The following is a 24,065-nucleotide window of genomic DNA, read 5'->3' as shown; positions in this document are numbered from 1 at the left end:
TGCACTGTTAACAAAATTAAAACAATTGTACAGCAAAACATTTAGACTTGTCTTCCTTCCATTGTATGCCCCAAGTTGATGATTATTTATCACTTCTGTTCTGTTTTACAGCTAAAGTATTTATCCACTGTAGGTTTTTGAGCAGATTTGTAGTGAAGTATAATTTCTTTTATTGTTGTCATAATCACTAGCATTTTTACTACTCTTACATCTTTGCAGAGAAGCTTATTGTGGGATCTGCTAAACAGCCTGGTGGATCTTGGGAGACGGACTATGATTACTTTGTTCTCCCGCTTCTTGAAGATCAGCAGCCATGCTACATATTGTACAGATTAGATTCTCAAAATGCTCAAGGTTATGAATGGATCTTTATTGCCTGGTCCCCAGATCATTCTCCTGTAAGTAACAAAATGAAATCACTAGAACACGCTTCAAACCATGTGTCCCGCATGCTTTCCTTTTGTGCTGTTTCACAGAACTATGGTATATGTGGACATCATGCTTTCCCAACCAGGGTTTATGGAACTCTGGGGATTCTTGACAGCCCCGGAAGTGTTTCCCAAATGAGTGGGAGTTAATGTTTTATATATTTTGAAAATTTGTTAAACATTTATCAGGTGATATGACTATATATGGTCCTGTTGTCCCGTGCCCCCCCCCAATAGCCAATGATGGGCCGGGAGGGGCCTTGGGTGGGCATGTACATAACTATTCTTCTAACCATATTCTGAACGATTGCACCACTTCTGGGGTTTCTTGAAGAATGTTTCAGGGGGTTCTCCATGGTAAAAATGTTGAGGAAGGCTGTTGTGGATGCACACTGGTAGGGCAAGTTGTACAGATTTTTTTTCTGTTAATACACATTCTGCTGAGTAGAAAACATCCACAGATACCCACAGCCACAAGATCTGAAAGCATAATACTTTCAGAGGAAGCAAGTGGGAAATACTTGGTCAAGCTAAATATTATTATATGAATAATAATATATGAACACAGATGTTCCTTTTAGTTTGTTCATTCTTAGGATTTTAGCTTAAAGATCATCATTTAAATAATGACATGCATCCAGCTGTGCAATTAATTAAACTTAACATAATGGTAAATCTTTTGACACTGCATATTTGATATTTTTGTTTCTTTTCTCTGTTTGATGGTGTTGTGGTTTAATAAATTTCAATACAAAAATAGAACTTAAGAGCACTCTAGTTTTTTTTTAAGAGCAAGTAGCAATTTTCACCAATCCTGTTTGTATCCACTGGGCCCGTTTTTTCCCCCTGGGGTCAGTGGACAACACAGTTAGTGGTCTGAGGAGAAATGGCAAAAAATACCCCTCTTAAGAAATCTTAATTTCTCTTGAATGTTCAGAATGTGGGTAGAGGTAAGTTTGAAGTTCAGTGCTATGCTGATGCTGAAACTAGTGACATCCGCTCCTGAAAAGTAGGGCTGTTATAGCTCCCAGATATTATTATTATTATTATTATTATTATTATTATTATTATCATTATTATTATTATTATATGTATTAACCGCCACTCCCGAGAGGCTCATAGCGGTTTACAAAGTCTGACTAAAAACCCATTAAAACCCCAATTAAAATGGACACTTACAACATCAAAAAACAGACATTTCCTTTCTATGCTATCCGTCGATTAGCATACAAGGAGCTATATATTAAAGTAGTTCACTTTCTGCTGTCCATATAGCAGATATGATAGACCTCAGTGATCTTTCTCTCAGAACTTTCTAACTCCCTTCCCTCTTGTTGGGCTCTGTATTGGTCCCCACCAACTTTTCCTCATGTTGGATAGCAGTATCCAATAGGATGGTTAAGCACCTCTTTTTTCCCCGTCCCTCCATTCATACCTAGCTGTTTCTCTAAAGTAACTTGTTGATACTTGGACTGGCCAAGAACTTCTCATCTTCCTTCTTTCCACTGCTCATTGTCCATTTCTGTATTACCATCCATTTTGTTACTGCAGGCATCTCGGCTTATCTCATTCATTTTCATCATGTCTGTTCAGGAGTTAGCCCATGCTGACAGTCTTCCCTCTGCACTTTTTTTCATGACTCTTTAGTTTACAAAGGTTCATCTTTTTGTGTTCTTGTTACAACCTTCTTTTTCACAGCACTTTCCTATGGCCCTTTCACCTGTCTCAAGAGTTTTGTTGCTAGAACTGTCTAGCTTGTCTGCTGCAGCGATAACAAATTTCCTCAGGCCTCTTTTCTAGCTTCACTCCCAGTGCAAAATGTAACTGCTATGGTTTGTCTGTAAGAGACCTCATGGCCTTACTACATTCTTACCTTCCCCTTTTTCTCCCTTGCTACATCTCTGCCTGAGCTCTCCACTCTTGATACTCTGCCACTCCTGCTCTGTCAGTCAGTTGTACTCGGCCTTCCTGGCTAGTCTTTCACCTGGAGCTCTCTCAGAACACACCTAACTCTTCCTCCTTACCCTACCTCCTAAAACTCTAACTAAGGTAAGTAGCAAACTTCCTCTTGTAATCATTTGTGTTCTCTTTCTTATGGAGTTTTTAGACATTAAATATTCTAACCTACACTCCCTCTGGAAAGCTCAAGGCGGCTTACGTGAGGCTGTTCATGGTCTCCCATCCAGGCAATGGTCAATTCCGCATCTCCTTAGCTTGGATAAGGTACTACTGGACCTTTTCTTAGGAGACAGCCAGCTAATAGACCCATATCATCAATGGCAAGCCAATCATCAAACTCATTGCTGAGCACAAGTTAAATCTAGGCCCTGCTTCATAAACGTTTTTCCTACTAGGCCAACCTAGGCTTTCTGGGTTTTCCATGCATATTGATGGTACCACATAAATAAGAATGTTAAAATTAATTTCTTTCTTAAAAGTTGATCTCATTTCAGACTGTCATAGTAGAAGGTGACCCTAATAGACTGGATCCAAAAACTTCTTTAAAGAAAACTTGAAAAGAGAAACTATTCTCAGAAAAACTTATTTTATGGAAGGTAGTCCTTGGAGTTAACCCATAAATCATAGCACTTTGAGGATTAGCTTTAACTTTCATTCTGTTCAGCTTCCAAGATAGTAATCAGTCTCCCTTACAACCAATCAGGTTCGTCAAAAAATGTTGTATGCAGCCACGCGAGCTACTTTGAAGAAAGAATTTGGAGGTGGACACATTAAAGATGAAGTGTTTGGAACAAATAAGGTATGTATGTTAAAAAGGATGATTTAGCCTGGTTTGTTTCTGAGTAATGTCTAGTAAGCAAGTTCTATGAGCAATTGGAGATAGTGAGTCCCATTTTCAGACTGTTGAACTGGAAGAATCTGTAGAAAATTTTACATACTACTTATGTAAACAGCTGATGTTTGTGTTTTCAGGATGATGTTTCTTTGAATGGATACCAAAAGTACTTGATAACTCTGTCTTCCCCAGCCCCTCTGACTGCAGCAGAAGAAGAACTTCGACAAATCAAAATTAATGAGGTACCACACTATGATAATGGCAAAGGGCTGTTTTTTTGTTTGTTTGAAAATTCAGACCCATGTCATCAGTGAAACATTTTCTGGAAGTCAAAAATGAAGTGGCATAGTTCTGTTTTAAATTATCCTGTAGAAACCTTTGCACTAAAAGAGCATCTGTCAGTGCCAAATATTTCTAACCCATATGGATAAACCAGAACACACTTCTTCAAACATAGTCTATTTATGTTGAAGGTTATAATTTCTTTAAAACTAACCTACTTCCAAGGTCGGTAAAATGAGTACCCAGCTTGCTGGGGGGCAAACGGTAATGACTGGGGAAGGCACTGGCAAACCACCCCGTATTGAGTCTGCCATGAAAACGCTAGAGGGCGTCACCCCAAGGGTCAGACATGACCCAGTGCTTGCACAGGGGATACCTTTACCTTTACCTTACTTCTGAAAGAGCACATTGTGCAATAGTACCTGGATTGACTGGAGTACAAATAGGTTTGTATATTTAATTACACAGGTTCAAACTGAAGTCAGTGTTGATACAAAGCATCAGACTCTACAAGGGGTAGCATTTCCAATAGCAAAAGAAGCCCTCCAGGCACTAGAAGAATTGAAAAACAAGCAGCTGAACTATGTGCAATTGGTAAGTATGTAGCGTTTATGCCTTTGCTTTGATGCTCATGAACACAGTAAAGATACTTCTTTATAGTGCTCAGCACTAGTGTTCTATACAATTACATCCCTTCATATTGAAAGTATTTTTGTTAAATTTTAAACTTCTTTCCTAAATTATTTCATATAGGATTTTCTTTGAATCACAGATCTACCATGCACATATTTTATCCCAACCAATATTATGTATGTTAACAGCAAATTGATATGAAAAATGAAATGATTGTCCTGGCTAGCACAGTCTCAACTGAACTGAAAGACTTACCAAATAGGATTCCAAAGGATTCTGCACGGTACCATTTTTTCCTTTACAAACATTTCCATGAAGGAGACTACTTGGAATCAATAGGTATGCCACAATTTCAGAATACTTTATTAGGTAGCGGGGTTCATCAGAAATCTCTTAGGTCTGGTGATTTTATTGTGGTCAACAATTACTCGTTCTACATGGGATATTAAATTAATTCCCAAGGCACAATCAGTGTAATCTTTTGCAGTATGGCATCCCCCAGTAAAAAAAGGAACCTGCCCACTTTAACATGAATGTGAAGATACAAACAATGATAGTTTGATATAAAATACTGTTAAAGATTTTTTTAAAATACTTTTTTCTACTTACACCTTCTACAGTTTTTATCTACTCTATGCCTGGATATATGTGTAGTATACGAGAGCGGATGTTATATTCTAGCTGCAAAAGCCCTCTCCTAGACATTGCAGAAAGACAGCTGTGGCTGCAAGTCATCCGAAAGGTAAGGACCCAATGCAGGCTTTTCTAGCTCTTATGCTCACTTAGATTCAACTCTTTTAGTATCCCTACATTCTCAAGGACACCTTCAAAAAAGAGATGTTTCTTTCATTTTTTTATCTATGTGCACAGTAAGAAGATGTGTTCAGTTTATCATTAACAACTAATGCAATTCCATTGTGCACCTAATGAGTTAAGACAATATTAGCATCTGGCTCATCAGCTGGTTATAGCCTTGGGCAAGTCATGCTCACTTTTCCAATGATAATATAATTCATAATTGAAATGAAAACATTAATTTGATTTCATAGATATTTGGTGCTTACGGAGTTTGTGATTCTGAATAGAGTTCTGTATTGGGGAGGTTCTATTCTGTATCCCCACCTAGGAAGCTGGATATTTTTGAAGGCAGTAGCTCTACCCACTTTCTTCCCAGAGTAAATGTCCTTTCCCCATTGCTGCTGATTTTCTATTCCCAATTTGGTTGTTCTATTAAGGCTTTAAGTTTCTATTAAGGTTTAATGCTTTGCATACTATCTGATGCCAGAGAACTCACACATTATAAACGCATAAACTCATACATTATAAAATGTATAAAAAACAAATACACATGAAGATCTGTTTTACTATATAAAACAGTCAACTGACAGATCCTTTGCAGAAGTAAAGCTGATTGATTTCAGTAGGGGCATCCCTGAACATAATTGCACTGTTACTTGGGATTAACAGGCTGTCATTTGCTCTGCCAACAAGTGGTAACCATGGTAAGTTATAGTTGTCCAGATGCATCAGGAAGAATCCATATACAGAAGATGCCTCATATGGTTCTTTGTTGCATGGTCAAATATATGTTTCATAAGACTAAGAAATAGGCAGTAGTATGTAGCCAAAATATTTAATTCTGCAAAGAATCATGGATCTAAAAAAAATTAGGCAAATACATATTCTCAACATTCGATTGTCACTTTTCCTCACCCTCCAGATTGAAATAGATGATGGAGATGAGTTAACTGCTGACTTCCTTTATGAAGAAGTCCATCCTAAACAACAAGCGCTGAGGCAGAGTTTTGCTAAGCCGAAAGGCCCCGCAGGAAAAAGAGGAATCCGGAGGTTGATCAGGGGCCCAGCTGAAAGCGAAACACCTACCGACTAAATTTGGCAAGTGCACCAGGAATAAAAACATTTGGATAGGAGGAGGGGAAAACAAAAGCAGGCTAGTCTTCACTAATGAACTGAAAGCATTCCAAGAGGAGGAAAAACATACCTTGTGATGTTTCTACTGCACTTACCTAGCTCCATTACTTTAGATTTTACTGTCTCCATGATTAAAACTATAAGCTTGTATTGTTTCTCATCTGAACTTATTTCATAACTACAGGTTGTATGCATAATTTCTGTAATAATGATGTTACAGTTTGCAGTCAGTTTTGATTACTGTGTCTCACATGGAGCCTTCAGTTAGTTTGATTTAGATTTGATTAGTTTTTGACAACAGCCTGTAAGAAAGGAAGACAATGAATCAGCTGTTTTAGTTGATTCATTGGCTACCTGTCTTCAGACTAATCTAGAGATCTGTTCATTTCCATGTGCTAAGGATGTTTGTATAACTGTCTTCCCACATGTTATTTGTTTTTTTCCTAAGCTAGGGCTTAAAATAGTCACCTAATTTTGCTTATCTCTCAGGGTACCAGCTCTAGAACAGTATATGTGGGATGGATTGGACCTGTTCTTTGAGTTGTGTTCTTTAGGCTAGTGGGGTTTCTGATGAAGCATGGGGTACATGTCTTCTGAGCTCTAAGAAGGTACAGACCACCTGAAATCAATGGAAGGGGATACAGTCTGAATCTAGAAATGGCTTAATTAGAGAACTGCTGAAAGAAAAAGTGGGAACCGCCCAGAAAAAATGGCAGAAGAAGGAATAAAACAACAAAATATTTGAACAAAAGAACAGCAAGCAGAAACTAGAGTCTACAGCGAGCTATAGGGGAGACCAACCTTGCTCAAGACAAAGGTGTAAAGAGAATGCTGTGACTTTGTAGCCTGGAGGCTTCCATATTTCTCCCTCTTTGCCAGCTATCTTACAGTCTTCACTTTAAGAAATAACCCTACTTGTATGTACTAGTTCACCCAGGGATCTGAAACATTTTATCATGTAAACGTCCAGCTTAGGCTGTGCAAGACAGAAGGTGTGACACTGGGAGGCCTGTGAATTAGCTACAACTTTCTTTCCATAAAAATTAGCCACTTGGGACTCCAATTTAGATCTGAACTCCCAAGGGACAAGGCTGGAGTTTGTTTAACAAATTCCATCTAGTCCAGGGTTCTGTGCAACAGCTTTTTAAAGGAAGAAATACTTGTAAATTCACTTAGCTCCTGCCATATAATCAGATTTGGTACCAAATCCAAGTTCACTTGATACTGGTAATTTTATTTCTTGTTCTCAGAAAAGGCTAAGTATTGTAAATCAAAGAAGTGCTGTGCATTAGCACAATACTAGAAATGGAACAATGCCTATGAAGTCACACCCTCCCTGAATCACACTTATTTTATAAACACTACTGAAGCTGCATCAATGAAATGGGATCCGCTTCTGGCACTGTTCAAGAGCAAGCAGTTGATGTGTGTCCTAATGCATTTCTAGTACCTATTAAAATAAAGATACTCTCAAGGCAACTGTTTGAAAGCCTAACTTTTTTAAATGGTTGGAGTTGTCAAATTTACCTTGACAAAGAATTTGGCAAGTCTTCATCTAGTTCTATTATGCGTTGAGTCACAAAAAGGACATTATCACATTAGCATATATTAGAGCTCCAGATGAAAACTGCCATAAACTCTTCCTGATTTAGGTATTTCCCTTCGCTGTTGTTTTCAACGTATTTCCAGGGTTCAGAACCACGCAAGCCTTCCTTTTGTCTCGTGATGTTACATAGCACCAAAAAAGACTACAAAGAAAGATTTCTTTTTAAAGAATCTTGGGTTACAGTAATCCCTTGAAGTGCACTTTTGACAGTCTACATTCCCTGTGTTCGTACAACTGCTTCAGTTCCCCTCTGCTGTGACATTACATCAACCTGGCCTTAGGTCCTTACATTGTGAAACTCAACAGGACATCAAGCAACATGGATGTGTGGCAGCTCTGCTTTCTCTCTCTCCATCACACATGGGGTTCAAATACTGGAACTGACTGCTATGAGCTCACCCGAGATATTTATATTATCTCTCTCAAACTCACTCTCAAACTCACTGCTATGAGCTCACCTAAGATATTTATATTATCACTCTCAAATTCACAGCTATGAGCTCACCTAAGATATTTATATTATCTCTCTCAAACTTACCCACCCCATTTTCACTTTATCAGGATTCACAGCTAATCCGAAAGGTACCAAGGCACACTACCACCCTGGCAAAGATTTCTAAACAGCCATTATGTAGATCTCTGCCCTAATTAAGAATGTTCACTTAACGCTGTTGAACCTAGATAAGGTCTTCTTCAGCAAAGGAGGGAAAGAGACTGGAAGAAGAAGAGTTGGTTCTTATATACCGCCTGAAGGAGGCTCAAAGCGGTTTACAGTCGCCTTCCCATTCCTCTCCCCGCAACAGACACCGTGTGGGGTGGGTGAGACTGAGAGAACGCTGATATCACTGCTCGGTCAGAACAGTTTTATCAGTGCCGTGGCGAGCCCAAGGTCACCCAGGTGGTTGCAAGAAGTTCTTGACTTAGATTCAGTTACTTCAGCATATATTCAAGTTCAGTGGGCTCCATTTACACCAATGTACCTAGGGGTACATGCCTTCTCAGCTCATACAGCAGTTCACACAAGTGATATAGGCTTCTAACCTTCAATGGCTGGTTGTTAAACTTTATAAAAACTTTAAAATACAGAATAAAGGTAGCAGCTAAAAAATTCATGATACCAATTTTAACCCTCCATGCTTCCAGATTCAAACATCAACTATGAAATGTTTTAAGCTAGAAAGCCAATGATGCTTTGGGAGAAATACAGAAGTCAAGCCATCAATTAGCAAGAACTCTTTGTTTTTACAAATTCAGATGAGCTTGGGGCACTGCACCTGGTTACTTTGACACAGAATCTCAATTATATAGTAGTTCTTTTGCTCACCTGAAAACCATTCAGTTCATAGTCCTAGATGGAAACCTGTGTGAAATTTTTTTTTACCTTATTTATACTTCACCTTTCTCCCCACAAAATGGCTTGCATTATTCTTCATTCCACCCTCATACCAAATGTCAGATAGGTTAGGTTGAGTGTATATGACCAACTCAGCTGAGTGAACATGTGGTCCTGGAGTCTCCTAGACCTTACTCTGAGACACTGATTTTGCCATTTGAGTGGAGCTGGAACTATAGGTGAGTGAAGCACTGTGTTGAGTGAGAACATTTTTGGTGATTTAATCATATAAAGGTACCATATATACTCGCATATAAGCCGATCCACATATAAGTCGAAGCATCTAATTTTACCATATAATCTGGCTAAACTTATTGACTCGCATATAAGCCAAGGGTGGGAAATGCTCCATCATCACAGGCTCTCCCATCTAGCCTCCCCCCCCAACAAATACAGGAAAGTCAAGAGGATGAATAGCTGCTGGTTTTTGTACCACGCTTTTCACTAACCAAAAGTGTCTCAAAGCGGCTTACAATTGCCTTCCCTTCCTCTTTTGATGCCAGACACCCTGAGAAAGCTGTGACTGAACTGCTCTGTGAGAACAGCTCTGGCAGGAGAACCAAACAGTGCTCCCTGGACCAGCAAACCAGAGCAGAACAACAGTACCCAAAGTTGGCAACCTACTACAAGTACAACAGCTACCAACTGGGAGAATGGACAACTCTAACTAGAACTGCAGTGCCCCCCCCCCAGAACAAAACACAGAAATAAAGAACTGTAAAAATCAACTTTTAAAAGAAACACAACCCGAGAAGAAAAGGCAAACAATGCTGCCCCCTCAGATAAAAGAAGAAACACTAGAAACACTAGGAGAAAGAAACAGTAAATCCCAAAGCACCCAAAAACACCCCAAATCAAAAGAATAGTTTGGAAGTGATTAAGAAGAGGAAGAAGTGAAGGCATATATACCCACGTATAAGCTGAGGAGGACTTTTTCAGTGTGAAAAAGGTGCTCAAAGACTAGTCTTATACGTGAGTATATAGGGTATGTTTAGTAGTTTGTGCCAATCTGAATTTAAAAAAAAGAAATAAGCCATTTGTCAAGTAAGTTAAAAGAAACCTACCTACAACTGTATTTGGTTTCTTCTTTACAACTTGCAAAAGATACTTTAGACAACTGATAATGCAATCATAAACACAGTTATGCTCTTTTCAGCCTCTTCAGTAGAATGGGCTTTGCGGGGTGCAACACTGCTTAGGACTGCATTGTCTATCTTTTGCACAAATGTCCTTAAAATAATTTCACTGATAGAACTGAAGAAAGTTATGACAGATGTACAGATATTAAAAGGATTGCATCTAATATGCAGGACAGTAGTAACCTGAATTCTTCAATAAAGGATGGTAAACACTCTGCTCCTTTTAATACATACACAGATGTTACGATATATGTTCATTAAAATGAATTACAGCAGCCCCACAGGATATTCAATAATTAAAACCAGTTCAATATGACACAGAAGAGCCTTAATCAACCAGTATTTCTTGTAAGTGTTGCTTGACCTGCAAAAGAAGCAAAAGTACAACTTAATAGTCACAAAATGCCTTCCATTTTTGCAATTCAGACACGGCAGGAAAAAAATCTGGTACCATCTTAATATCCGGCCTTCGGCTCTTCTTTTCACTCAGGCACTGGCAAGCAACCGAATACATCTGTTCCACTGATGTGAGATTCCAATCATTCATCTTCTCATCAATGTAATCTTCAATAGTCATCTCTTCATCTTCTATTTCCTCTTTGATACTCAGCTGTGGGGAAGCAGCAATGGTATTATAATGATTTGAAAAGGTATAATCTGCTGAACGCCCACAAGAGGATGACAACAAGAGGAAAAGGGAATTGCACCAGAATTATAAGTGGGTAGCATTATGGAGCATCTAATCCCACATGCTTTCCACAATAGCAGCATTGTACAATTGTCACAGCATTTGATTTCTAGAGCTGTGTAAGGAGGCAGGAAACTTGCCTCAAAATATTCAGCCATATTATGACCAGGTTCATTCTTTTAACCCTTATTTTTCATCATTCCAGATAAGTGACCAGGCCAACATATTCAGATATTTTAGTCTGTCTTCTTTCCCTCTCTTTCCATAAAATAATAAATGGGGATAGGTATCAGCAAGCCAAAACACCAAAGGCGTTTTTGTAAATGATGTAGAAAAAACACATTTGCTTCATGGATATAGCTGATGTTCTTAAGTATGGTCCTTTCTACTTACATGTACTCAAAACTTGCCCTGAAAAGTTCAAACCAACATCTTAATGAGAGGAATGTTTTGGTATTCCAAAGTCACAATTTTTAATAATAAATTTAGAATGCTTTATAAACACTTAGCTTGCACCCCAAAACTGTATTTAATTATCACCTTAAGTGTCTGAAGCATTCTTTCCAAAGAGTCATCTCTGAGTACTCACTAACATTAAAATCCTGAACAATATTATACCTGTCTCTGCTTATTGAAGTAAATGGTCTTACAGAGGTGTAATTGTTCAGGATTGTATCGTAAGAGTCTGTTCTAATCTTTAGCAGAGCAGCAACTTGTGCCACAGTGTTCAGATTCTCCCCCCACATAAAGTCAGAGATCAGAGGAGATAAGTCCATACTATGGCTCCTTCCCATGTCTGCAGGGCCAGTCTCAGTGCCAGATAAGCACAGGAAGAAGCCACTTTAACTTTTTCACATAACTTCTGATGTTATAATCAAAAGCAATCTACGCAGAGGCCAGTAGTTCCCAAACCACTGAAATGATCCTTAAAAAGTCCCTTTAAGTCTGCAACCATGCATTAAATCAGCTCATTTATCCAACTGTCACATTCCAAACAGACTTAGAAAATACCAGATGATGTAGGCAGAATTAAATAAGTAAGGATAAGGTACTTAGAAATATTCTTTGCCTAACAGTACTCTACTGAAATTAAGAGTGAAAAGAGTATTGAAGCCCTCCCAATCAACAAAATGGAAAGTTCCCAGCAAAAGACCAGCTTCTGTCAGAATTCTTGTTCTCATCCAGTCAAACTTTCAGATGCCATAGAGTTCCAAGCGTTGCCTGTTCTTGACTAACTAGAAGCTGGCTTGCTGGGAAATGTGATAAACTTCTATTCTACAAGAAGATTACCAGTAGCTGTGGATCCCGGTTTTCATCCATGGGTTTAAGTCCTGTTATCATTTCAAGTAACACCTAGAAGCAAAGCAATGTAAAAAGAAAAAGAAACCAGGCTAAATACAAGAAAGTGATAATCTACAGTAGCACTCTACATTTAAGCCTGTACTCTAACATTCGCCCCTTTCTCACTCTTCCTACCTTAAAATATATCTTACTTTTCTCTGAAAATGAGAACCCAGTCATTTTTTAGAAACAAAACCAGGTACCATTTGTGCCATACCAGAAAACAAGTGACCTGAGGATCAGGTGTACTTAATCCTGGACACCTAGTAAGAGATGGAGCCAAGTTCAGGTGTGTCCAAGGAAAGACTCTTCTCCTCCCTGTTATGCAGTATACAGTGGAACTTCCTGCTTAGTGTCTTAAGCTGGTAAATTTAAATGAAAACTATAAATACATTTATTCATCTTGGTTTCTCAATAGTTTTGCTAGGTTTTTCAGAAAATACTAGTACTTTTAAAAATGAAATTCTTTGAAGCTGGAAAAAGACGCCTTTTTCTTTTCTTCATTCTCAACATTGGAGTAATAGCAGCAGCACTTTATTCCTACTCACCACACCAAAGCTGAAAATGTCTACTTTAGGGCTTATTTCTCCACGCAAAGCTTCTGGTGCCATATATGATGCTGTTCCTACTATTCTGTCTGTTATGATTGTACGGGTGAACCTTACTGAAGCCCTTACAAGTCCGAAGTCAGAAAGTTTGGGTACTAACTCCTCAGTTAGTAAAATATTTGCACTGAAAAAAACAACAACACAACTCTAAAATTTAAAAACAGAAATCAACTGCAGAGCAGCTAATTCACTCATTGATCAAAGAAGAAGCCATGTTAGGGTTTTTTTGCTTAGCTGACTGAAAGCAAAGTTATTTTGACCACTGAGACCCTTTAAGCACAGCCGCAGCTACTCCGCGCTGCCACTGTGCCGTTGCAGTGGGGCATGATGCCCTGCTGTTCCCCGTGAACACACAGGGGCGGGTCGTGCGGTGCTGCCCCAGCGTAGCGCACACACATGCGCTTTGCACCGGGGCCAGCGGGGTAAGCGGCAATGGCCGGGGGGAAGGTGGGGAGGAGCCCCTCCACATGCTTTGGTGGGGGCAGGGCGATGGCCCTGCCGGCTCCATGGCTCCGCGGAGCCTGCAGGGGTGTGTGGTGTCCCTATAGCGACACCATAGGTTTGGGGCCGGGTGGGCCGAAAGGCCCGGCGATGGCAAATATGCACAGTGCCCACTCACCCCAGCCCCTGCAGGTGCCTGCAGTATCAAGAAGCTGTGGAAGTTCCCGTGTTTCCATAATGTGGGCCTTCCATGGCCCTGGATGGCGGTGACATCAGGCATAATCGGGGATTTTTCCCAAAGCCCTGTTGCCACCACTTCGGGCATTCCGGCCCGTGCATAATGGGTCTAAGACAGGCATCTGACAAAGTGAGCTTTGACTGCTGAAATACCACCAAAACCTTTAATGGTCTCTAAGGCACTAGAGAACTCTCCAGCTGTTCTACTGCAAACCAAAAGGAATACCCTCTGTAACTAAGACATCTGTGTAACTGTTACACCAGCTGTTCCCAGCTGCATGCAAATGCGCATGTGCGTTTGCGCCAGCAGGGGGCGCAAACATGCATGCGCATTGGCATCTGCCAACATGTAGGCGGCTGCACCTGCCTCTTCCTCCCCTCGCAATGAGAAGCTAGCCGGGCCGCAAGCGAAGCGGCTGCTTCGCTCGCGGCCTGGTAAGCTTCTCGCTGCGGGGTGGGGGAGGCAGCCGCTAGCCACTGGCGGCCCGGTATCGAGGCCTTCGTGGCCCATTACTGGGCCATGAACCAGGGGTTGACGACCCCCGTGTTGCAGGACAATTAAAAAGAGGACAGTTTTGTATCTTTTGGAAATGAATTTTCCCCTGTAACTCTGTTTTTCAAGGAAATTTCCCACCCTTTGAACCCCAGCCAATTATATTACAAAGCCAATTATATTACACTAATTAGATTAGGGAGAAACAGACCACATTACTATGGCAGCAGGATAAAGTCATGATTTTTTTAATGGAGGGGAGATAAAAATATTTAACAAAAACAGGTGAAACAAAGTTAGGAACAACTGTCCTCAAGAACTGTTAAGATTTGTGGACATTACCTTTTAACATCTCTGTGAATGTGGCCATTTTCATGCAAATAGCAAATGCCACTGGCTGCACCTTGAGCAATGTGACACCTCATTCTCCAAGGAATCGGTGCTGTATCATCCTTATAGACAGGGGACACAAAGAGCAGTTTGTCTGGTAATGTTCCCAAGAGACATGGAGCATGAAGAATTTATTCTGTATAACCACTTTTGTCCATATAAATACTGATGAAGAAACTTTGAAGCAGCTGTTTTTGCTCAGTGATTGTAGTTTATTAATTAAATAAGAATTTACACAAAGACCACATTGCTTTGGCTGGTTTCCATTCAGTCTTTTTTGCCTACATGGTTTATCTGTTTTTACCGCATATTATCCTTATCAACAGGGGAGAATGAATATATTTCCATTCTATTTTTCCCCTATAAGGCTGGTTATAATAAATATTAGAATTTATAAATAAATTCAGTATAGAGAAGTAACAGCAAATGAACAAATTACTGCAGTCCTAAAGTAGGTTCAGGGGGAAAGAATCAATATTTGTACTCTTCAGATCCATATCTGCTTCAATAGGTACACAATACCCCATGAAGCGTCCTCCTTTTACTTTAATAGAGGGCAACTCCATTTGCAGAGTTGTGTTCCACCTCTCAAAAGTGACATCCCTGCAAGTACTTGCGCTGAGTTTCTAGACAAATGATCCCCAGTACAGCACCCACTGATATGGTGCCTAATTCTCCATAAACCTCTTTCCCCAAAATAAATAGGTAATTCTGCTTTTCCTTTATTTTATTTCAGGATACTTCAAGAGGCTCTTGGCCTTTAGAGACTATCTATTCAGAAATAGCTGCCTCAATCACAGTAGGAGGATTGGTGGATCTCCCAATATTTGAAATTAACCCTCCATGGCTGCCATTTTGTGGTGATGTTTATTACCCCTGCTCAAATATTCATAAGTGCCCAGATTCAACAAGGAATCCCCATCCTACACTTACAAGACAAAGCTGGTTCAGTTTTTTTCTTGAAAATAAATTACTGTTATTCATGTAGTAACCAAGCACTTTACTTACCAGACAAGAGATTCTGTCAAGTAGTGACCCATTCGGCATATAATCATAAACTAGACAAGGCTGATCCAAGTCACTTGAAAAACCAATCAACTCTACTAGGTTCTCATGCTGACATCTGGCAGATATAGAATAATTTATTAGACCTGGGATTCCATATTTCTCAGCCTTTTATTAACAAAATAAGGGCAGATATCTGAAGACTCTAATTGCAATAGTAACCAGCAGTATTTACAGGAATTATGCTCCACATATTGGGAATTTCTCTCTTATTAAGAACCGAGTTATCCATAGCACACAAAAATCATAAAAGTACACAGGGACAGGATTCCTTAAAAATGGAATCCCAAGAAAATTATGGATAAATTCATAAATGGAAGACTATGGATTTTCACTCTGTCAAGCTGTTGAAACATTTAACCCTGTAACATATAAGCCTTTTCTTTCAAAGTTGCATTAGAAATCAGTTGACCTTGCCTTTTAGGAAATTATAGAATTCAGCATAGAAATGACTTGGGGAGAGGAGCTAATACAATCTAATGGTAAGTAGATGTTATTTAATAGGTTTTTAGAGAAGTATTCAAAAACAATACATCCTTTTTCAGAGTCTACAAATTAGCATCATAATCTCCTGAACAGTATTACATGGAATCTAGTGATGATCAAGATGTTACTGTTACTATTCAGAATTTTAACTTGGCTATTGGGGATGATGATGCTTCATCCTAACTGGGATTCACTGGATCTTCACATGCAAGGTTTCACTTGTAATTGTCTTCAAGTAAATTTCAGTGGAATTTAAAGAAGCAGAACCCAAGGAGAGAACAAGTCTCTGTATTTCCCCGAAGACACTAGAAGGCAATAGAAACCCTTTCAAAACTAGCCTTTTCTTTGCCGAAAACACATTTTTAAGGTTTTTTGTATATGAGAGCTATTTTTAAAGGCTTATCTGATTTATTTTGAATCACAGCAGAGTGATATCCTACTTTGTCACTGGCCATTGTGGAGGCTGCTAAGCAACCACAACAATTTAGCTAAGCTTTTCAAGCCTTCATTTATGTAAAGCTAAGTTATCAGAGAAAGCAGGAGTGGACCTGAAGGACAAAACAGCCCTGGAAAATGGCCCTCCCCCTGATGAAGGAGGACTTGCTGGTGTCAAGCCCACTACAGCCACCATTAAACTCAGCCATGTTTTTTCCCAGAGAAAGAAGGAAGGAACATTGAAGGCAAGAGCAGATTAAACTAGATTTGCTGATAAGTGGGAGTGAAAAAGTAAGCAAATGAAAGAGAGAGGCTATGGGAGTTGCCAGAGAAGGGAAATAATCAGGGAGCGGATATGGGAGAAAATTAGATGTATCTACAAATCCTTGCAGACCCCTCTCTTCCAGACTTTTAATATGCATAATGTAATTCCATAAAATTGTGTAAGGGGAAACAATCAGAATTCTGTACAGATTTTTACAGGTTTCAGGCTAAGATCTCTACTGTAATTTTAAAGCCAACACAAATTTCCACCTTGCATTAAGCATATCATTCTGCCACACACACACACACACACACACACACACACACACACAGCATCTCCCTACTTACTTTGCCATGATTTTTATTTCTTGTTCAAACTGCTGCTTCAGGTCTTGAAGGCTTACATCAGCCACCTGCACAAGGAATTTTTAGAAAATTAACTGCCAATGCAGAAGTTAAGGATCTATGGCAACTGAGAAGACAGACCAATTTCAGCCCTGGGCCCATGACATGAAGATGTCATACACAAATAATGTTGCTGCCTGATCAAGTCCCTCCCGAGGGCTTTGTAAACTGCACAGAAAGATTCTTCTGCATACAAGTCTTTTGGCACCATTTGAGAAAACCTATACTCTGAAATGATGAAATCTATGCTGTTCTTTAAAGAGTCGAGGCCATATTTTGAAGCCCCAACAGCAAAGGAGTCAATTAAACAGAAAGTTCAAACGACCCACAATTATCCTATACTTCTTGCACTAAGAGGGAGCATTTGACTTTGTAAATGCATGAAGACTCCTCTCTCCACAACACACACACACACTATTCTCCTCCCTAATCTGCAGAAGCTACCCTACTTTTCTGCTGTTAAATGAACAAGGCCCACTCAAAATCTAGCATTCAGGAACTAGAAATATTTTACAAACTGCTTATTTTGGGGATCTTTATCTGTCCCAGTAGCTGCTTTTGGGAAACTTATTCTGATTTAGGGTGGGCTACATTCTTCTACTGAATTGGCTTTTGTTGGATATGGCATACAACGCATTGGGCTAATCCCTGGATGAGTTTCCTACCCCTTCCACAACTTCATTTCTACAGTTCTCTAAGTGAGATACAGAAGACTGTATAAAAGCAAGATACACAATACATAAATGGAGATATTGAATTGCTGACAACCTACAGGAGAAAGTTTTTTCACTGCCACGGTTCTCCCATCAATGCATCCTTTGTATACAACTCCAAAGCCTCCTTCGCCTAGCTTGTTACCACCAGCCGATACCATTCGATCATCAAAGTTATTGGTAACTCTTTGCAGCTCATGAAACAAAAAACTCTTTAACCCTGAAACAACATAGGAACTTTTAATGTGCCATGAGTGGAAATGTCCATTTCCTTCTAATTATCTGTAAAATGAGAACATAGCAATCCACTTCCAAGAATCCAGTCCAAGCACCATAAATCCCAGCCATGATTAACAGCCTTCACCCGATGGCAGCAGAGAAGAGTGCGGTGGGGAAGAGGAGTCAAGGTTTGGATTCCAGCTCAAACAAACTTCCTCTGTACTTTCCTTTTATTGATGGCATAGAAAGCTGAGGTAGCTAAGATGGGCAAAAATACTTGCAGTGTCCACTATCCCCCATTCCCCCTCAAATTCATTCCAGGAGTAATACCCAGAAATCTTTTGGAGAGGAGAGAAAAAGGGGATTTTTTTTACTCCTTCCAGGTATAATTCATCAGTAACTCATTGCTTACCATCAACCGAGCAGATAAACTAGGATGGGGATAGAGAATGCCTCTTTGGCTCAGATTACCTATCCAAACTATGGGATTATGCAGTTGTGAGGCTTGCCTCACTTTAAATCGTAGCTTCCCAAGCTGCTGAAGTTCTTACCCTGAGCCAAAGGTGCAAAAATTGGTTAGTATTTTCCCCCAAGATGATTAAAAGAAAGCAAAAAGCAACTAAATCAGCTCTTCTGTATTAGTACACTGATCAGTCAATCCACAAATTAGCAAAACTATCGGTATTTTAATATTAATTTGGTCCAAACAAGCAATGGGAGAAAAACTGATTTAAACTCAACTTACTTCTCCTGCCTCCTAGTGGCCTTGTCACTCAACTGCTTTGCTCTACTTCTCCCACCCTTCCTGGGTAGTTGTTAGCCCCTTTTGGCCCCTCACTGCTTCTCTTTCTTCTTCTACCATTCCCCATCCCATTGCTAGCCCTTCTCTCCCTTCCCTTGCTTTTCCTCCTCAGCTAACCCAACCATGTCGCCTCTTTCACCCTCCTCACTGTCCCTCCTGCCTGCCTGCTTGGCGGCCCACCCACCCTCCAGCCTACTCACTCTCCAGCCAGTTCACCTGCAACACTGCTGCCACAGCCTCTCTCTCTCTATCCCTGCCATCTTCCCCCCCCCCTCGTTACTGGTACGTTCCAGCCTCTTGATTTATTTTGTTTATAGGATTCTTAAATGACCCTCAAAATAGTGTTGCCTCATTTTCCTAGTAGTATATTAATGTTTTTCTTTCTTTTTTAGTTTTAAAAAATTTCTTGTTTGGGATTTTTATGTCAGTCTGGGGGTGACACAGGTTTGTACAAATGTCTTTCAAATCTGCACCTGATCCCAGCATGTCAGTTTTTCAATCTGTACCCCAATGTCCAGGTTCAGCATCAGAGATATGATGAGAAGTACCCCCTTCCTACCTGAATCATTCGACTGCAAAGTCTTGTCTTCCATCACTAAGCTACAAGAAGCCACAGCAAGGTGCCCATTATCTGGAGTCGAGGGTGGTGCTACTGATATCATTTGCTTTTTCTTTAAAGGAGATTTTAGGTCATATTTTGGCATAACCTCTTCTGAAGGTAATGTTACTGTAGCATCATCTATCACTCTTACAGAATCTGTTAATGAAATAAAAAGCAAGCCAAAAGAGTTTGAGGTTGGAAATATTGTCAACATGCATAACCTGCAACAACAAATAAAATGTATGGTGGGAGAAACAGCCAACTGGTTCGTATATATGCAGTGGGCATCGATGGTGAAAGAAGAGCTAAAAGACTCAAATGCAAGACTAAGAGGACAAACTGACTTTGAAAAGCTGATTATGCAAGATATAAGCAATAACTTTTGGGCAGAATTTACAAACTTTTACTTTCTTATGAAACTGAGACAAAACAAGTGAATTTCAGAGAATCTATCATGATGAAGGATTGGAAATATTTATGGTGCAAAACTGTGAAATTTACCAAATCATGCTGTAATGGTGAACTGGATTTATCTTCACAACCTAATGGTGCAATTCAACCATGTTTGTGAATCAGAAACTACTAGAAATATGCATCTTGCCATCTGGCTGATAAGGAGAACTTACAACAGGGTCAACAACAGGGTATATATGGGCAAAGGCTTCTCCTGATATTGTTTCTGATACTGATATTCAGACGTTTACCACTTCTGAATGGAGAGTTTCCTTATAGTCACCATGGCTAGTAGTCCTCCATGAATCTGTCTAATCTGCTTTTAAAATAGTTCAGTTAATACAGCCTACAATGGTCTTGATGACTTGACAGTGAAAATGTACACATGGCTGGAGAATTCTAGGGGAAGCTGGTGCTTCAGGCTAAGGAGGATATATTGTACTTGTGAGTGTGTTCTGGACTCAGCAGTAAAGCATCTTTGTATACAGAAGGTCCCAGATTCAATCCCTGGCCCCTTCAATGAAAAGGATCAGGGTTTAGCTGATTTGAAAGATCTCAAGCTAAAACTGCTACAAGTCAAAGTAGGGTCTGATTCAATGCAAAATAGCTACATTTACTTTCTGTGCCCACCTTGGAGGTTCTCTAGTGTTATGAGTGCACTGTCAAGTTATATTGTTATTTACCATATTTTTGTCAAATATATGACTATCAGGCAGTGAGGCAGATCTCTGTAATGCAAACTAAATTTGTGCTGTGGTTGCATCTTATCCTCTGAACTACATCATAACAATCCCTGATCTTTTATTTAATGTAAATACAAAAATAAAGCCAAACTTTCATGTCCTTAACTTATTCATCAGGCTTCTGTTTCTCATGACTATTATACAAAGATTTAAATATGTTCAAATTATTGCAATAAGACACAAGTTCCATAAATAAAACATGTTCCATAATAATAGAAACCATAGATATTGTGTAGATCAAGATTACCTGGAAGCAAAAGGCTGGCTGGAGTTAAGAACTGATTTCTGATCAGCAGATCCACCAGATCACTAACTGTACAGTTTAGTGTCCCCCAGTCATACAACAATTCACAGGTGGGGCTCTTCCCCATTTGTGTTAATGCTTCAAATCTCCTAAAAAGCCCAGACAGATTTAGAATCAGAGAAAATCGAGAAAATCAGAAGCATATAGTATTCTTCATGTTTAAACACTAAGGTTTTTAATAAATCGGAATCCTTCTCATCGCTCTTATGACACATCCCTCTTAGCAGTAATTTTCCTGATGGATTATTGTGCTATCTTCTAAAATGAAACTCTTTTTAAGCAACAGTTTTGGAATAACTAACCAGTGTTAAAAGATCCAAAGTGTGCATATATCCATACACATACTTTCACGCACTACTAATGTGAGACAATGCTCTAAAATATTTTCACTGAAGCTTTTGGCATGAAGTGCGAAAAAAAAATTAAACAGATCTTCATATATTATGTAAATGATACCAACTTCCTTTACGCACTAGAGGGTAAAGGAAGACAAGAATGTAGAGAAAAGGATAACTGGTTTCCCAGTTAAGAGTCTTACTGCTCTTTGTGGGGGGGGGGGGGAAGACTGCAATCTTTTCAGGAAGCAAGTCCCAAAGACATTTTTCCAAGCAAAGAGATTTTAAGACTGAAACATGAGAGTCACAACACTTTTGTTTGCCCTTGCAAAGCAACCTGTTATCTAAGCATACTACCACTCAAGAAGATATGTAAAGGACTAGGTCCTAAACAGCACAAGGGGGGGTCATGCTCAAGGAAGGCAACTTAACCACCTCCCCACTACTCACTGCAGTCTCCTTTACCCCTCAGACCCATTCTTTCCTTGCATCAGGAGAGAAGACTCTGGCAAAAAAAAATCACCCTGCCCTGTTCACAAACACTGAGGCTATTCTGTTGGAGGAGCTGATGTGCTGCCATAAGAATGGCACTATAGGATCCAGGGCAAAGGCATGTTGAGAAGCTATAAGGTGTTAAAATTAAGAAGCAAGCAAGCAGGACAATACTGCATATAAAAAGAAATAATTCAGTTTGAGAAAGTAGTTTGCAAAGAAAAAAACTAACACGACAGAAATATTGTATGATAAAAGAAAGAGAATTTCAAAAGTAAATGCAAAAAAGTTAAAAGGACTGTCTTGAAAACAGAACTGAAAGTTTGAGAAGAATAATGGTTGCATGTGGGGAAGTGCAGAATCAAACCCGGTTCACTAGATTAGAAGTCCGCGCTCCTAACCACCACACCAAGCTACACCAATACAATGCTACCTCATATGCATCTGGTTGTATCTCTCTGTGCCAGATGGATTTTTTATGTCTGCTGCTAGTTTCTTCCATCCTTCCTGTGGATCGATGAAATCTGCCAGTTGCTTCATCAGGCCATAGCCAAGGCAGCGCACATATGTTGAAGGAGTTATGGAATTGTTCATTTTTGAGTCCTACAAAATGTTTAAAAATGTTTTCAAGCAGTTCTAACACTTTGTCATTAGATGGCATTTATGTTTGATATTTTCAGGTCTCTAAAGAAGATGACAACAATTCTAAATTCTACTATACTTGTGAGTGTTTTGAATAAAAAATAAAACAGCATATACTTATTTACAAGAAGAGTCATATTGCCCTAAAAAAATACTGCTGGCTTCTCTTCCCCTATAATTTGGGTTATTTTCTTATTAGAGCCTCTCTTGTCTCAATTTTTTTAAAGAATTGCTTCACACTCCCAGAAGTTACTAAAAGGGAAATCGTTCCCATTTAATGAACCATCTCACAATAAATACTCTTGAACCAGAATTCCTGTTTCACTCATAGCACCAACACAAAACAGAGTTGCAGGGAGGCTGAACAAGCAGTACAGAGTTGCCAGCAAGTTGTACAAGGTTACAAGGTTTAGATACCTAGAGTAGCGATCCCCAACCTGTGGGCTGCACACCACATGTGGTCCTTCGACTAATTGGAGGTGGGCCCCAAAGGACGCCTTCTCCCTCCCCCCCGGCCCTTTACTTCATCCCCCCAGCCCTTTACAACACACTTCATTGTTGTGGCGTATCTGTCTCTTATTTTGAAGGGATGTTTAAACATTACCATAGCGATCAGAGAGCGTTAGGGCAGTGGTTGAGAGTAGAGGAGTAAACTACCCACCCCACCCGGCGTTGAGTGATCCCCGGTGAGTGATCCTCGGCGTTGAGTGGTCCCTGGTGATAAAAAGGTTGGGGACCACTGAAGAGCACACTATTCTTCAGTATTAGCTGTAACATATCATGCCCAGAACACCAATATTTACAGGTTCCCAAAATTCAGCACACTGTTAGATGACTGTAAAAGCACTGGAAAGAAATAAGTCACTAATTGGCAACCATCATAAGAAAACATTTTTCTTTTCTTTTTTTGTAAACAGAGACATATATTAGGAATATATCCCTCCCCATGGTAAATCTTACAATAAAAGGTAACATAACAATGTTTGGTTACTCCAGCCCAAATAACCTCTGATATTTCCACACCACTTAATCAGGATAGCTATAGAATGGTGAATTTTCCTATACTTTTTTCCGTTCACACTGATCAGCACCGTAGGGAGTCTAATCAACCAAGCCGCATTAGTCAGCTACCACAAAATTTAGCAGGGATAGAAATGGCAATTAAAGACTACAAGAATCCATTTCAGTATGCAGTCTAGGGAGTTAGATCCATCTGACAAACTCTGTTCGGGCTCATTAAATCTATGCCAGTTTGGAATAAATTGCGCCAGTCTTTCAAGTACTACTGGACTTCCGTTTAATCCGGATTAGTGCTTCTTGTGCGGACAAAAACAGTGAAAGTTCATTCAGTTTAAGAAAAGACATAAACCCGTGTAGAGATCACAACCCCGGCTACACGTGTCTAGGAAGAAGGGACGCCATTCCTAAGGGCGACTTACCCGCAGCGGTGCTCTCAAACTCCGCAAAACAGAAGCGCTTCCCTCCCGCTAACATCCTCATATTGCACAAACGCGGAACTTCCCCGTTTTCATGTCCTTTAATTCTACTCCTCCCCTTTAAGAGTACCACGCATGCGTCCTCCGCTTCCCCTCTTGCTGAGGGCCAGTCCGCTGCTGAGGAAGTCGAGGCCGAAGTTGGTGCCAGGTGAGGTTAAAGGTGCTCCGAAAGCGGGAAGCGCATCGAAACACTCCCTCCCTCCCT

General features: G+C 39.8%; 3 protein-coding genes across 10 annotated transcripts in view; 2 read left to right on the top strand and 1 right to left on the bottom strand.

Moving 5' to 3' along the window:
• Positions 1–7,548, top strand: part of TWF1 (twinfilin actin binding protein 1) — a 13,014-nt gene extending 5,466 nt beyond the window's left edge. The window contains exons 1-8 of one of the 3 annotated variants that reach the window (XM_077338623.1): positions 277–398; positions 2,339–2,477; positions 3,091–3,186; positions 3,360–3,464; positions 3,973–4,098; positions 4,326–4,476; positions 4,758–4,879; positions 5,858–7,548. In XM_077338623.1, the coding sequence (XP_077194738.1) occupies positions 3,103–3,186; positions 3,360–3,464; positions 3,973–4,098; positions 4,326–4,476; positions 4,758–4,879; positions 5,858–6,028 (759 nt within the window). In that variant the 5' untranslated portion in view covers positions 277–398; positions 2,339–2,477; positions 3,091–3,102 and the 3' untranslated portion in view covers positions 6,029–7,548. Of the gene's footprint in view, positions 1–219; positions 399–2,338; positions 2,478–3,090; positions 3,187–3,359; positions 3,465–3,972; positions 4,099–4,276; positions 4,477–4,757; positions 4,880–5,857 lie in introns of those variants that run through there. The other 2 variants (XM_077338624.1, XR_013231159.1) reach the window with 2 other exon arrangements.
• On the bottom strand, positions 4,478–24,040 carry IRAK4 (interleukin 1 receptor associated kinase 4). Of its 4 annotated transcripts, none has more exons than XR_013231158.1 (13): positions 23,804–24,040; positions 22,156–22,325; positions 20,839–20,984; positions 19,354–19,551; positions 17,833–17,993; positions 17,004–17,068; positions 15,414–15,528; positions 14,358–14,467; positions 12,785–12,968; positions 12,186–12,248; positions 10,659–10,817; positions 8,181–10,571; positions 4,478–8,133 (listed from the first exon to the last, which is right to left on the bottom strand). XR_013231158.1 is itself a non-coding variant. In XM_077338621.1 (13 exons), the coding sequence occupies exons 3-13, from the start codon at positions 22,314–22,316 to the stop codon at positions 10,536–10,538; spliced, it is 1,398 nt and encodes a 465-aa protein (XP_077194736.1). In that variant the 5' UTR covers positions 22,317–22,325; positions 23,026–23,210; positions 23,804–24,040; the 3' UTR covers positions 4,478–10,535. The 4 variants fall into 4 exon arrangements, 3 of the variants coding, with proteins under 3 accessions (XP_077194736.1, XP_077194735.1, XP_077194737.1); XM_077338621.1 differs by adding an exon at positions 23,026–23,210 and having other exon boundaries at positions 4,478–10,571; XM_077338620.1 differs by having other exon boundaries at positions 4,478–10,571.
• PUS7L (pseudouridine synthase 7 like) overlaps positions 23,933–24,065 on the top strand; it is a 15,618-nt gene continuing 15,485 nt past the window's right edge. For 2 of the 3 annotated variants that reach the window (XM_077338610.1, XM_077338607.1), the window contains exon 1: positions 23,937–24,008. The gene's annotated coding sequence lies outside the window, so the exon portion shown is untranslated. Of the gene's footprint in view, positions 24,009–24,065 lie in introns of all 3 variants that reach the window. The other variant, XM_077338609.1, reaches the window with a different exon arrangement.

Source organism: Paroedura picta, chromosome 5, assembly GCF_049243985.1.
Source record: "Paroedura picta isolate Pp20150507F chromosome 5, Ppicta_v3.0, whole genome shotgun sequence".
Taxonomy (NCBI): domain Eukaryota; kingdom Metazoa; phylum Chordata; class Lepidosauria; order Squamata; family Gekkonidae; genus Paroedura; species Paroedura picta.
This window is presented reverse-complemented; position numbering and strand designations above follow the sequence as displayed.

Coding starts and splice junctions, on each gene's coding strand:
- IRAK4 (XM_077338621.1), bottom strand. CDS start 22,316: ATGAACAATTCCATAACTCCTTCAACATATGTGCGCTGCCTTGGCTAT. Junction 20,985..22,155: donor TACAACCAGATGCATATGAG/GTAGCATTGTAT, acceptor TGGGCTTTTTAG/GAGATTTGAAGCATTAACAC. Junction 17,994..19,353: donor TTTGCAGTCGAATGATTCAG/GTAGGAAGGGGG, acceptor ATGTTGTTTCAG/GGTTAAAGAGTTTTTTGTTT.